At 44.2% G+C, this 14327-nt stretch overlaps 1 protein-coding gene across 1 annotated transcript in view; it reads right to left on the minus strand.

Moving 5' to 3' along the window:
• The window catches only part of MAPK1 (mitogen-activated protein kinase 1), a 104971-nt gene extending 97995 nt beyond the window's left edge, over window positions 1-6976 (minus strand). The window contains exon 1 of the mRNA XM_066259966.1: window positions 6636-6976. Within this exon, the coding sequence (XP_066116063.1) occupies window positions 6636-6754 (119 nt within the window). The 5' untranslated portion in view covers window positions 6755-6976. The remainder of the gene's footprint in view (window positions 1-6635) is intronic.
• Between the last annotated feature and the right edge of the window lie 7351 nt (window positions 6977-14327).

The raw sequence follows: 14327 nt of genomic DNA on the forward strand, positions 1-14327 counted from the left end.
CTCTGCCCATCTGGGGCATTGCTCTGTCACAACCAGAGTCATTGCACCTGAGGCAGAGGCCACAGAGCCATCCTCAGCGCTCAGGCCAACTTTGCTTCAATGGAGCCTTGGCTGCAGGAGGGGAAGACAGAGACAGAGAGGAGGGAGAGGGGGAGGGGTGGAGAAGCAGATGGGCACTTCTCCTGTGTGCCCTGGCCGGAAATCAAACCCAGGACTCCTGCACGCCAGGCCGATGCTCTACCACTGAGCCAACCGGCTAGGGTCCCATGTGAAACATAAAAAGGTGATCAATAAATGCTTTCTGAGTGAATAATAATCTTACATAAAAGGTTTTTTAGAAGACTAAAAATTGATATAAGTAAAAGCAGATAACAGCTATTTTCTATTATTGAAAGCATGTATTTTTTTCAACTCTAATCTCTGATTGAGTGTCACTTAAGAACCAGACAGCCTGACCAGGCGGTGGCGCAGTGGATAGAGCGTCGGACTGGGATGCGGAGGACCCAGGATCGAGACCCTGAAGTCACCAGCTTGAGCACAGGTTCATCTGGTTTGAGCAAAGCTCACCAGTTTAGACCCAAGGTCGCTGGCTTGAGCAAGGGGTTACTCGGTCTGCTGAAGGCCCACGGTCAAGGCACATATGAGAAAGCAATCAATGAACAACTAAGATGTCGCAACGAAAAACTGATGATTGATGCTTCCCATCTCTCTCCATTCCTGTCTGTCTGTCCCTATCTATCCCTCTCTCTGAGTCTGTCTCTGTAAAAAAAAAAAAAAAGAACCAGGCAAGACTGGGATACTCTATCACTTCCTAGCTGTATGTCCTTGGGCAAGTTAACTGACCTCTCTGTGTCTCATTTCCTCAATTACAAAGTAAACACCTTTGCAATGTGCTTATGAGAATTAATGTATGGTTAAAAAACCAAAACAATAGAAAGCGCCAACTAAATGGTAGTTCTACTAGTTTGTCAAAATCATAAAAAACGTTAGTATCAGAATACTGTGCCATCAAGATTGTGATGGTTAGAACCATGGTTGTTTTTTTTAGGGGGAGGGAAGAGCTGAAAGTCAACAAATCCAATAGTTTTGTCTTCAAGCAGCTTTGTTGCTCTATATCAAAATTCAATACCAATATTTAATGACCACTATTTCCCTCGGCTCCTTTGATAATGTACACTCAGGGTTCTCTGGTCCCTCTGACCACATTTCCTCTGTCCTCTTCTATAACTTGCCCTCTACTGACAGCTAAAAGCCAGGCTTTCCTTTGGCTCAGTTCTCACACTTTTCCTCATCTTATCTACTCTCAAGGGTTCAAGTAATATATCTATAGAGTTGACCATATGACCTCAGTCATATTCAAAGTGTTCCAAATTTAACTTATCCAAAGTAAGTATTTATCTTAGATGATCAAGCATACAACTTCAATTTCTCCTCTCCGAACCTTCTTTCTTTTTTTTCCTGACTCTTATACATCTCATCAGTCCTTAGGTTCTTCTTCCTTTGCCTACCTCTTGAAGTATCTATTTGCCAGAGTTTCCTCTTCAGTCTTTCTAATCTACCTCAATGGCTCTTAACATTTCTAGGATAATGGACCCCTTTAAAAATCTACTGAATGTTGCCTGAACTGTGGTGGCGCAGTGGATAAAGCGTCGACCTGGAAATGCTGAGGTCGCCGGTTTGAAACCCTGGGCTTGCCTGGTCAAGGCACATATGGGAGTTGATGCTTCCAGCTCCTCCCCACCTTCTCTCTCTGTTTCTCTCTCCTCTCTCTCTCCCTTTCTCTCTCCTCTCTAAAATGAATAAATATAAATAAATAAATAAATAAATAATCTACTGAATGCTATGGATTGTTTACTAAACAAATGAACATATCCCACATCTGCTTGCAATTTCACCTAATCAATAACCTCAAATTAGAAATCTGTGCCCATCTATGCAAAGACTAAAACTTACACAAATTTTCATCTCCAGGTTTTACTTTCCTCTTATAAACTTCAAGATGCTTTCTGTATATAGCCTAAATGGCCAACAGGCACCACAAACTCAGCCCAAATCAGAGTTATTTCTCACTAACAAACCTGCTCTACCTATGGTATTCCTTCTTGGATAATGGTATCACCAGCCTACCAGGCTCCCAAGCTAGAAGCAGTAGAATGAACTATGCCCATATCCAGTAAATCACTAAGCCAACTTGTCTCAGAAATTGCTCTCAAATAAAATTTTCCACCTCTCTCAGCCTCTTACCCTTTAGGAATCTCATCATTTGCTTCTTCCTATATTTGCCATGATTAAGTCTTTCCACCACTCTCTTGGCAAGAGCCCTATCTTTATAAGGTCTTTCACGTTCTGCTACCTTCCACTGCAACTACATTACTTTTCTTCTAGACACTTATAAGAGCCTAATTGACTCCCACTTCAGTTTTTTTTTTAATCATTTCCACCAGTGTTGCTCTATCTTTCTCTAAAATTTTAAAATTTGACCATGTGACTGCCTCCTTTAAAAGACACTGATGCTGCCTGACCAGGTGGTGGCGCAGTGGATAAAGCGTCGGACTGGGATGCGGAAGGACCCAGGTTCGAGACCCCAAGGTCGCCAGCTTGAGCGCGGGCTCATCTGGCTTGAGCAAAGAGCTCACCAGCTTAGACCCAAGGTCGCTGGCTCCAGCAGGGGGTTACTCGGTCTGCTGAAGGCCCGCGGTCAAGGCACATGTGAGAAAGCAATCAATGAACAACTAAGAAGTCGCAATGCGCAACGAGAAACTGATAATTGATGCTTCTCACCTCTCTCTGTTCCTGTCTGTCTGTCCCTGTCTATCTCTGCCTCTGTAAAAAAAACAAAACAACACTGATGCTTCTCCATTGCACAAATACACAAAATCAGTTTTGCCTTTAAAGTCCTCTACAATTTGCCACCTACGTACTTGTCCAGGACTTGTACCTATTACCTGTCTGTCAAAATTACAACCCCTCTTAAAGGTCCAATGCAATTCCACTCTTTATATCCTCCACATTATGATTAGGAAAGAGCTCGACACAGAAAAGGAAAAATTTCTAATGAACTGATTCAGGAAATGAAATTAAAATGCTTGATTGAGCCTGACCAGTGGTAGCGCAGTGGATAGAGGATCAGCCTGGGATGCTGATGTCCTGGTTTCAAACTGCGAGGTCACCAGCTTGAGCATGGGTGTGCCATCCTGAGTGTGCAGTCACTGGTTTAAGCCCAAGATTGCTGGCTTGAGCCCAAGGTCATCAGCTTGAGCAAGGGGTCACTGGCTCGGCTAGAGCCCCCACCCCCACTCCACAGCATGGCACATATGAGAAGCAATCAATGAACAACTAAAGAGATGCAACTACAAATTGATGTTTCTCATCTCTCTCCTTCCTTCCTTTCTTTCCTTCTTCCTTCTTCCCTCCCTCCCCACCTTGATTTTAAAAAAAATGCTTGAGAATCCTTAAAAACTTCTGGAAGCACTAAGTTCCTTAAAATATCACTATTCAGTCCTGGCCTCCCAGTTTAGCTGGTTAGGGCATCACCCTGATACTTCAAGATTGTATATTCAGAGCAGAGCACATACAAGAAACCACCAATGAATGCATAAAAAAGTGGAAGAACAAATCTATGTCTCTCTCTCTTACTCAAATCAAGCGATAAAAAAAAAAAAATCACTATTCTAGTATTAATATTTCAATCAAGAAGCCCTCCATAGCCTTACCAGGAGGTGGTGCAGTGGACAGAGTCAAACTGGAAAGCAAAGAACCCAGGTTTGAAACCCCAAGGTCGTAGGCTCAAGCTGCTTGAGTGTGGGGTCGCTGGCTTGAGCATGGGATCATAAACGTGACCCCATGGTTGCTGGCTTGAAGCCCAAGGTCACTGACTTGAGCCCAAGGTTGATGGCTTGAGCAAAGGGTCACTTGCTCAGCTGTAGACACCCTCCCCACAAGGCACATATGAGAAAGCAATCAATGACCAACTAAGATGCGGTAAGGAAGAATTGATGCTTGTCATCTCTCTCCCTTCCTGTCTGTCTGTCCCTCTCTCTGTCAAAAAAAAATAATAGTAAAAAGAAGCCCTCCGTAAACACAGCATTGCTAATCAACATTTATTAAATGCTAATAATGTGCAACTAGATTAAAGTCTTATTAGGGTCTATAGTCAACCTGAAGATAAAAAGCTACCTGAACCCAAGATTTTAATTCCAATTATATTTATATTTGTATTTTACTTAAGGAAAATTACAGTAAGAGGATTAGGCATTTCACCTGAGACTTAGATCAAGTAAGTCTACAGCACTGATAGTTACCAGATCTAAATCATTTTCAGACTAATAAAAATCCTGTCAGATACAAGAAAAAATCCTTTCAATTAAAATGTCGTAAATCTAAAGATTATTTTCATCCCTATTATAGATGCTAATTTAAAAAGGGGGGGGGCCAAAGGACATGATGGGCAATTCTTTTTTTTGTTTTTTGTTTGTTTGTTTTTACAGGGACAGAGAGAGAGTCAGAGAGAGGGATAGATAGGGACAGACGGACAGGAATGGAGAGAGATGAGAAGCATCAATCATAAGTTTTTCGTAGTGACACCTTAGTTGTTCATTGATTGCTTTATCATATGTGCCTTGACCATGGGCCTTCAGCCAACCAAGTAACCCCTTGCTTGAGTCAGCAACTTTGGGTCCAAGCTGGTGAGCTTTTTGCTCAAGCCAGATGAGCCCGTGCTTTAGCTGGCGACCTCAGGGCCTCGAACCTTGGTCTTCCACATCCCAGTCCAACGCTCTATCCACTGCGCCACCGTCTGGTCAGGCCATGATGGGCAATTCTGAGACTCTCACAATGAGAGATTTACTGGCATACTTTCTAGCAGGTGCCACAGCAATCAGATGTATGACAGAAGTCATGCTGCAGGTAGTACTTTCTCTCCATTATTTTCTAGTACCTTATTTCTTTTAGGCCTGACCTAACTTAATTTCTCTTTTAGCTCCTAAACCTCTGAGGTCATGGTAATTTCCACAGTTGTATACTGTGAAGTATTTTGCTCCTAAGAGAGTAACACCCAATATTGAATTAAAGTCTTTTATTTTTTTAGCCCTGGCCTGATAGCTCAGTTGGTTAGCGCATTGTCCCAAAGCGCAGATGTTGCTGGTTCAATCGTAGTCAGGAAACATACAGGAGCAGATCGATGTTCCTGTCTCTCTCTCTCCCTTCCCCTCTAATTCTAAAATCAACAAACATTTTTTTAAAGTCTTTGTTTTCAAATAAGAACTTTAACTAGTATAGCTAACATAGCTGGTAAAATATATCCTCTATGACGTTTCTAAAATTATGATCATTCAGATTTGAATTTGAATACATTTCTGAAATAGATTTGCTTATAACAGTAAAATATACTAAAATTATAAAATTATTAGTAAAACTAAAGACAGCAGGGTGTAATGAACTGCAGCATTTGAAATAGGATCTCAGTCCACACTTTCATGTCTGACTCTTTAGTTTTATGACCTTAGGAATACTTTCCTCATCATCTTTCCTTCCTTCAAGGTGGCTGTTCAAATAAAATGCGATAACATACCTTGCACAATATCTGCCACGAAGTGTTCAATAAATGTTAGTTTGCTTTCTTCATTCAACACAAAAGGTACAGTCACAAGATCTAGGTGTAAGGGAATCTACACTTCCACACGTCTTTATCAGCATAAAACACTATAGGGAGTCGGTTCTAATAAAAACAGTGCCGTCACCCTCATTCCACCTTTCTAAAGGATCTGAATTAAGATGAGGGAGCTGGCATGTGACTCTGCAAGAACTCCATTAAGGCTACTTATATATCGGCCATTAACACATTAACAGTAAAAGTCCACAGTAATTGTGCTATAACGTCTGGATGCATTTACACTGCTAAGAGAGCTCATTCGGGATTAAGAAGAAAAAAAAAAGAGCAAAATTAGGCCCAACTCCAAACAACTCTTTAATAAAATCAGCAATGCTGACTTATCCTTCCCGAAACGTCAACAGTACGATATTAAAATACATTTTAAAACTTCAAGATTGAAATATTCCACAACTGACGTTGGTGCCACTGATGCTTTTTAGAAAGCCTGCGCAGGAAAGCAACATTAGCACCACTGAAAATATTTAATGAAAGCCGTCCGCAGAAACACAGGCGAGGTGAGGGAAACATGATAATTTCGGTGTTCTGCACACAAGCCGAGGCGACCGCTTTCACCCAACGAGGTCCCCGCACTACTGACAAGCATCAAGAGGAATTCACCGCTTTACAACCGGATGTCATGATGAAGACCACCAAGCTGGCAAATTGGGAGCGGGTGGTAGGGATAGGTTTCTTCTGTTCCCTTCCTGAGGGTCTCGGCTCTAAAATCCAGGCTGCGCCTTGGTCCAGAGAACCCGCGGTCCTGGCCCCCCGCCCCTCTCCGCAGCGAGCGAAGGCCGGCCCGCGAAGTGCCGTGACCACCACCCAAACCTCGACCAGCCCCAGGGCACCTCCCGAAGACACAACGCGCGGACCGCGGTGGCGCGGGAGGCCCAGTCGCGGACGAGGCCGCGGCTGCGTCCGCTGCGGCCCCGAGAGCTGGGGTGGGCGAGCGCGGCCAGGCCTGCGGGTGGACGTGGACACTCACCACACCATGCCGTAGGCGCCTTCGCCAATGTACGAGAGGTTAGTGTAGCGCGGCCCCACGTCGAACACCTGCCCGCGGACCATCTCTGGGCCCGCGCCCGCTGCCGCCGCCGCCGCCATGTTGGCTGCCGGGCCGCCGCCGCCGCCTCCGCCGCGCTGGGCTTGACGCTCCGCGGCCGTCGCTCGGCCCACGCCGCGCCTCCCGGAGGGACCGCGCCGCCGCTGGTGCAGCCGCCGCCGTTGACCGGGAAGAAGCAAGGACGGCGCCGCTCAGGAAAGCTGTGGAGCACACAGCAACTCGGACCGATTGCCTGCCTGCCTGCCTGACTGAAGGGCGGGCCGGCGGGCGGAGGGAGGGGCGCACGCTAAGGAGGCGCTGGGGCGGGGCCAAGAAGCGTGCGCGAGGATTGGATTTCTGCGGCATGGGGGCGGGGCTGTGAGGCCCGGCGGAAGCGGAGAACTCAGGGCGGAGCATGGCTGCCGCGGCACCACCCTATGCGGTCACGTGTGCTAGCGGGGGGAGTCTGCGCTAGAGGTGGCTCTTGAGGGACGGGAGGTTGGCGAGACCTCGAAAAAGAACCCCCAGGACTGATCTTGAGAGGGGGTCAGAGGCAGGGAAAGCTTGGAGTGTGGTTCTGACTGAGCCATAGAGCTACCCTGGACAGCGCGTGAGGGACAGCGACGGGCCACACAGGGACTGCAGGCCTCTGCCAGGCCTGTGAGAGCCTCTGTACCTCACACAAACTTAGAGGCGTTGAGACCAAGACAGAAAACGAAAGGCATGACCGAGAAAGCCATCTGCATACTGAGAAAGTGTAAAACACAAAGGTGGGAGGATCCTCTAATGAGACAGAGGTTCCTTCAACAAGTGTTTGTCGAGCACCTACCAAGTTCCTGGGCATCCGCCCTCATAGAAGTTACATTCTAGATGCTCGATTGTGATAACTACTGTGAAGAAATGTGAAGCAGAGTAAAGGGTTAGGGGGATACAGTAAGTTGTCAGTTAACATTGTGGAAAGATTCTGAGACGTCAAGGGAAAGTAGATATAAGGAAATCGTTTTACCACAGGCTAATTGATATAAACGAATTAAGTTCTTATACCATGTCATCAATCAGTATAACCAATTAACCTTATCTGAGGACCTGCTGAAGTAGGTTGAGACACCAGAAAGACATTGAGATTCAGAGGCTGAGACCTAGATTGATACAGAGGAATAGCAACTTAGAGGACATACTAATAGATAAACACAAAGATGGAAATGCTAAACCAAAGCATGAAGATGTAGGGAAAATGAGACATGCACACTGAGACTCAGAAATACAAACAACAGGGGTTGAAAAATAAAAATTGAAATCTTGAAGCACATGAATGCCAAAAATAGCTACGATGAGACAGAAACCATCCAGCCAGTGCTTCTGAACCATTTCACATGCCATCTTTAAGGGGGAATAAGAGTGGAAAACCCTGCATCCTGATTGTCCAATGTTGTGATCTTGGAAGCAGTCAACTCTGAACCTATAGTCATCTGCAATATCAACTAGTCAATCTCAAAGGTGAATAAAACTTTTTAAAAAGTCCTATGGGGCCTGACCTGTGGTGGTGCAGTGGATAAAGCGTTGACCTGGAAATGCTGAGGTCGCTGGTTTGGAACCCTGGGCTTGCCTGGTCAAGGCACATATGGGAGTTGATGCTTCCAGCTCCTCCCCACCTTCTCTCTCTGTCTCTCTCTCCTCTCTCTCTCTCTCCCTCTTTCTCCTCTCTAAAAAAAAAAATAATAATAATAATAATAATAATAATAAAAAGTCCTGTGGGGCCCTGGCCGGTTGGCTCAGTGGTAGAGCGTTGGCCTGGTGTGCAGGAGTCCCAGGTTTGATTCCTGGCCAGGGCACATAGAAGAAGCACCCATCTGCTTCTCCACCCCTCCCTCTCTCCTTCCTCTCTGTCTCTGTCTTCCCCTCCCACAGCCAAGGCTCCATTGGAGCAAAGTTGGCCCGGGCGCTGAGGATGGCTCTGTGGCCTCTGCCTCAAGCGCTAGAATGGCTCTGGTTGCAACAGAGCGATGCCCCAGATGGGCAGAGCATCGCTCCCTGGTGGGCGTGCCGGATGGATCCTGGTGAGGCGCATGCAGGAGTCTGATTGCCTCCCTATTTCCAACTTCAGAAAAATACAAACAAACAAACAAACAAAAAAAAGTCCTGTGGAGAAAACGTATGTGATACATGAGAAAAGGAAGTGCTATAGCCCAAAATTACTTCCTTGAAATATATTTAATCCTTGAAGATGAATCCAGTTTTAGAAAACATCTAATTCTTATTTTTTTTAATTTAATTTATTCATTTAGGAAGGAGAGAGAGAGAGAGAGAGACAGGAAGCATCAACTCCCTATATGCCTTGACCAGGCAAGCCCAGGGTCTCGAACCAGCGACCTCAGCATTTCCAGGTCGATGCCCTATCCACTGCACCACCACAGGTCAGGCGCATCTAATTCTTATTTTTAGTTATAAGAGGACATTGCATCTTTTAAAAACAGGCCAAAATAAAAGGAGAAGAGGGGAGGCAGAGACAGACTACTGCATTCGCCCAGACTGGGATCCACCTGGCAAGCCCCATGCTCTGTCCATCTGAGGCCCTTGCTCTGTTGCAACCAGAGCCATTTTTTAGCACCTGAGACAGAGGCCATGGAGCCATCCTCAGTGCCCAGGGCCAACTCGCTCCAATCAAGCTTTGGCTGCAGGAGGGGAGGAGAAGAAAGAGAGAGAGAGAAGTGAGAGAAGGAGGTGGAGAAGCAGATGGGCACTTCTCCTGTATGCCCTGATAGGGAATTAAAACCAGGACATTCACACGCCAGGCGATGCTCTACCACTGAGCAACCAGCCAGGGCCTCTCTGCCTCTCTCTTAAAAAAAAAAAAATTACAAAAAAGCTAAATACTTTTTTTTCAGATTCCTTCTTTGTAAAAATTAAATGTCCAAAGGAATATGGGTCAAGACAGATAGAACACTAAGGGAGAAGACTGTAACCCTCAGATGGTTTCACTCCCTCCAATGCCTTAATTCCTCCCAGATTTTTAAACATTGTTCAGAATTTCTTTCCTGAACTCCATCCAGTCAGCATGTTCCTCTGGACAGCTCAATGTGACATCCCACAGGTGCTTCAACTCAACATATCCAAACTGCCAATGGTTAACTGCGTGTGCTCTGCGCTCACTGCTGGAGGGTTTAAATATTGGTTGCTCCACTTACTACCTGTATGACATTAGCCCTCAGTTTTCCTCACTATTCAAATCTTAAGTTTGTTGAACAGAGTATATAAGACAATAGATGTAAAGAGCCTGGCACATAGTAAGTACCCAATAAATATTTCCTGTTGTTATGATCTGCCCCACCCAAACCTGTTCTTCATTTTGTTCCTGTGGATAGCATCACCTTCACCCATATACTCAAGTGGGAAGTTTGGGTATGATCCGTAACAACTTCTTTACCTCCCTACTACTAACCCCTCCTCAACCAACCAATCACAACTTATTTTTTAAATTCTTTTTTTTTAATAGAAAGAGAAAAAGAAAGAGAGACACACAGAAAGAGAAAAACATCAATTTGTAGTTCCACTCATTCATGCCATCATTTGTTGATTTTTGTACGTGCCCTGACCGGAGATTGAACCCCCAACTTCAGCGTGTCGGGGTGATGCTGATTTTCAACCTTTTTTTTTTTTTTTTTTTTTTTTTACAGGGACAGAGAGAGAGTCAGAGTGAGGGATAGACAGGGACAGACAGACAGGAACGGAGAGATGAGAAGCACCAATCATTAGTTTTTTGTTGCGCATTGCGACACCTTAGTTGTTCATTGATTGCTATCTCATATGTGCCTTGACCATGGGCCTTCAGCAGACCGAGTAACCCCTTGCTTGAGCCAGCGACCTTGGGTCCAAGCTGGTGAGCTTTGCTCAAACCAGATGAGCTCACACTCAAGCTGGACGACCTCCGGGTCTCGAACCTGGGTCTTCCGCATCCCAGTCCAACGCTCTATCCACTGCGCCACCGCCTGGTCAGGCCTCAACCTTTTTTTTTCGTAGCACAAACACACACTAATTACTAAGGTCAGTGCCCCTGACTAAATACAACCATTTTCATCTCATGGCACAAATAAATTAGTTACTAAAGAAGAAGAGGTCAGGGCCCCTTTTTCTTTAGTAATTAGTTTATGAGTGCATGAGAAACAAAGGTTGAAAGTCTAACCAACTGAGCTATCCAGCCGGGGCCAAATTCTATTTCTTTAATATTTCTGAAATTGTTGCTACTCAAAACATGGTCTTCAGACCAGCAGTATCAGCATTATGTGGGAGTTTGTCAGGAATACAGCATCTCAGGCCCCACCTTGGACCTATTGAATCAGGATCTGCATTTTAACAAGATCCAGTGGTTCTTAACTTTGAAAAGCACTATTTTAAATGTATCCATTTTATTTCCACTGCCATTCTGCTGCTTAAAGCCTGATTCATCAACTCTCATACCTAGACTACCACAACAGTCTTAACTATTCTGCCTTCAGTATTGCCTGTTTCCAATGACTTCTCTTTATTTATACCCAGTCTTTTCATAACAAAATTGACTATGTCATTCCCTCCTTAAAAGCCTGACCTGTGGTGGCGCAGTGGATCAAGCGTCGACCTGGAACTCTGAGGTCGCCGGTTCAAAACCCTGGGCTTGTCTGGTCAAGGCACATATGGGAGTTGATGCTTCCTGCTCATCCCCCCCTTCTCTGTCTCTGTCTCTCTCTTTCTTTCTCTCTAACTCTTCTCTCTGTCTTCTCTAAAATGAATAAATAAAAAAAATAATTAAAAAAACCTGGGGAGTTAAATAGAAAATATTAAAAAAAAAAAAAGCAAGTCAGTGGTTTCTAATGCTCTCATAGTGAGGCCATGATTGACCATCCCTCCACTCCAATTCCTTTTACTCTGCCCTTTCATGTTCCAGCCAGACTAGGCTATTCTCAGTTCTCTCTTGTCTTTCAGTCTTATCATATACCACTCTCTAGAGCAGGGGTTCCCAAACTACGGCAGGCGGACCGCATGCAGCCCCTGAGGCCATTATCCAGCCCCCGCCACACTTCTGGAAGGGGCACCTCTTTCATTGGTGGTGAGTGAGAGGATGCATCCTGTGTTCCTGGAGTACTGTATGTGGTGGCGCTGCAAAGCGCGGTGTCGCTCACGTACAGTACTACTTCCAGTGAAGCGGGATGCACGCGTCACAGCTCCAGAAACATGTCATATCATTTGTTATGGCTAGCAGCGACAAATATGGAACCAGACATTGACCATCTCATTAGCCAAAAGCAGGCCCATAGCCTGAGCAGGCGGTGGCGCAGTGGCTAGAGCGTCGGACTGGGATGCAGAGGACCCAGGTTCGAGACCCCCGAGGTACTGGCTTGAGCGCAGGCTCATCTGGTTTGAGCAAAATTCCACCAGCTTGAGCCCAAGGTCGCTGGCTCCAGCAAGGGGTTACTCGATCTGCTGAAGGCCCACGGTCAAGGCACATATGGGAAAGCAATCAATGAACAACTAAGGTGTTGCAACTTGCAATGAAAAACTAGTGATTGATGCTTCTCATCTCTCTGTTCCTGTCTGTCTGTCCCTGTCTATCCCTCTCTCTGACTCACTCTCTGTCTCTGTAAAAAAAAAAAAAAAAAAAAAGAAGGCCCATAGTTCCCATTGAAATACTGGTCAGTTTGTTGATTTAAATTTACTTGTTCTTTATTTTAAATATTGTATTTGTTCCTGTTTTGCCTTTTTACTTTAAAATAAGATATGTGCAGTGTGCATAGGGATTTGTTAATCGTTTTTTATAGTACTGCCCTCCAACGGTCTGAGGGACAGTGAACTGGCCCCCTGTGTAAAAAGTTTGGGGACCCCTGCTCTAGAGCTTCACTCTGCCAGCATTTGTGGACATTTTAAAACCACTACATTGTCATGACATGATGCACCCGACCACTGATTTTCTCCAGAGAACTTCTCTTGCCTGGTTGCATGAGAACTAAACAAACTTATAATTAGAGTTTGGCTTCGCTTGTGGTTTTCTTTTTCTTTTTAAAAAAATATACTGATTTTTAGAGAGAGAGGAAGGGGGAAGTGAGGGAGAAAGAGAAACACCAATTTTTTGTCCCACTTACTTCTTTATTCATTGGTTGATTCTTGTATATGTCCTGACTCAGGATAAAACCCACAACTTTAACATATTGGAACAATGCTCTTGAACTACCCAGCAGGGACTTCAGTTGTGGTTTTCTGACAGAGAAAGTACACTGACCAGAAGACAACCCTAATCAGGTCCTCTGACAATTATTGTTCATTCTAAGATGGGTTTTAATTATAAATCAGACTGCTGAGTCAGATTAGCATGAGCCAGGCCCAAAAGGAAAAATTATCTAGCTACAGTGACAACAAACTTCTGGAAGCGCAAGATGAGAATTTGGCTCTGGAACACTGAAACCAAGCTAAGCCACTATTAAAGAATAAGACCCTACTTAGATGGCTAGCTGGCCACCTGAATGTCTTCCTTACTGTCTTTCTAGGGTAGTGACAATTCACAGATCTATAGAATCTTAGAAACAATGGGCATCTGTTATTTTTGCCTGCACAGCATCAACTCTTCCTCTCTCTGGTAGCACAACCCAATTTTCCATTGGTGAACTGTCTCTTCTGCACTCTCATGAGTTAGCTTGTGGCCCAGGGCTACTCAATCAGGGTCACAGACATTAGTTCAAAGGATGGGTATATGACCTGATCCAGGACAATGACACTGAGCCCAGACTTTTTAAAAAACAATTGGGGATGAGGTTGTTCTCTTTCTGTTGGGGTGCTAGAGCAGTGAGTATGAGTCTAAGGCCAAACATGCTATGATGTGAGAAATACTCTTTGAGAATGAAGGTCATACAGAAAAAGCAGAGTCCAGATTGGGAGACAATTTTCTGATGACATAGTTTGAGACTATATTCAGCTGAGCTTGGACATTACAGGCTCAGTTGAATATATATATTTTTTTACTGAAGTCAACTTGATTTATCTTTCTGTCATTTGAAACCACAGAGTTTCTGACTAATACACTACCCAGTTAACTCCCTTTTCTGCAAAAATTGCTCAGAATTGTACAATAAATCACCAAGACATGAATCAGAAAGTCATGAATGATGAAATGAGAGAAAAGAACTGGCAACAAGCCTTGAAACTAGCTAAAGATAGAGAGATAACTGAATAAAAACACCACTCAGTAGAGATTGTTTGATGCTGATAGGTTGAAATAATTGTTGCTATGGTAACAAACAAAATGCAAAAGAAAAACTTGAGAAAGAGGATTTTTTAAAAATAGCAAGGTTTTTAACTTCAGATTAATGCAGTGAAAATCAGAGAGAGAGAAAGGGAGTAGAAAAAGCAAGGTAGAGTAGGTCTTGTTTTACAGAAAATAAAGATAAAAGTTATTTTTTAAAATAGTATAATTTTATGGTTTTTTCAGTGTTTTTTTGACATAAAAAGCTTTGTTTACCTTATAAATTATGACAAAAGATAAAGAGGTAAATGTAATTTATATAGCAAAAATCAAGTCCTGTACCAAGAAATGTATCACTTTCCTCACATTATAAATGGAAAAAAAAATGGCAAAGAATCATCACACATCAGAAAATTAGGAGATGGAAAGTT

Source organism: Saccopteryx bilineata, chromosome 2 (assembly GCF_036850765.1).
Source record: "Saccopteryx bilineata isolate mSacBil1 chromosome 2, mSacBil1_pri_phased_curated, whole genome shotgun sequence".
NCBI lineage: Eukaryota > Metazoa > Chordata > Mammalia > Chiroptera > Emballonuridae > Saccopteryx > Saccopteryx bilineata.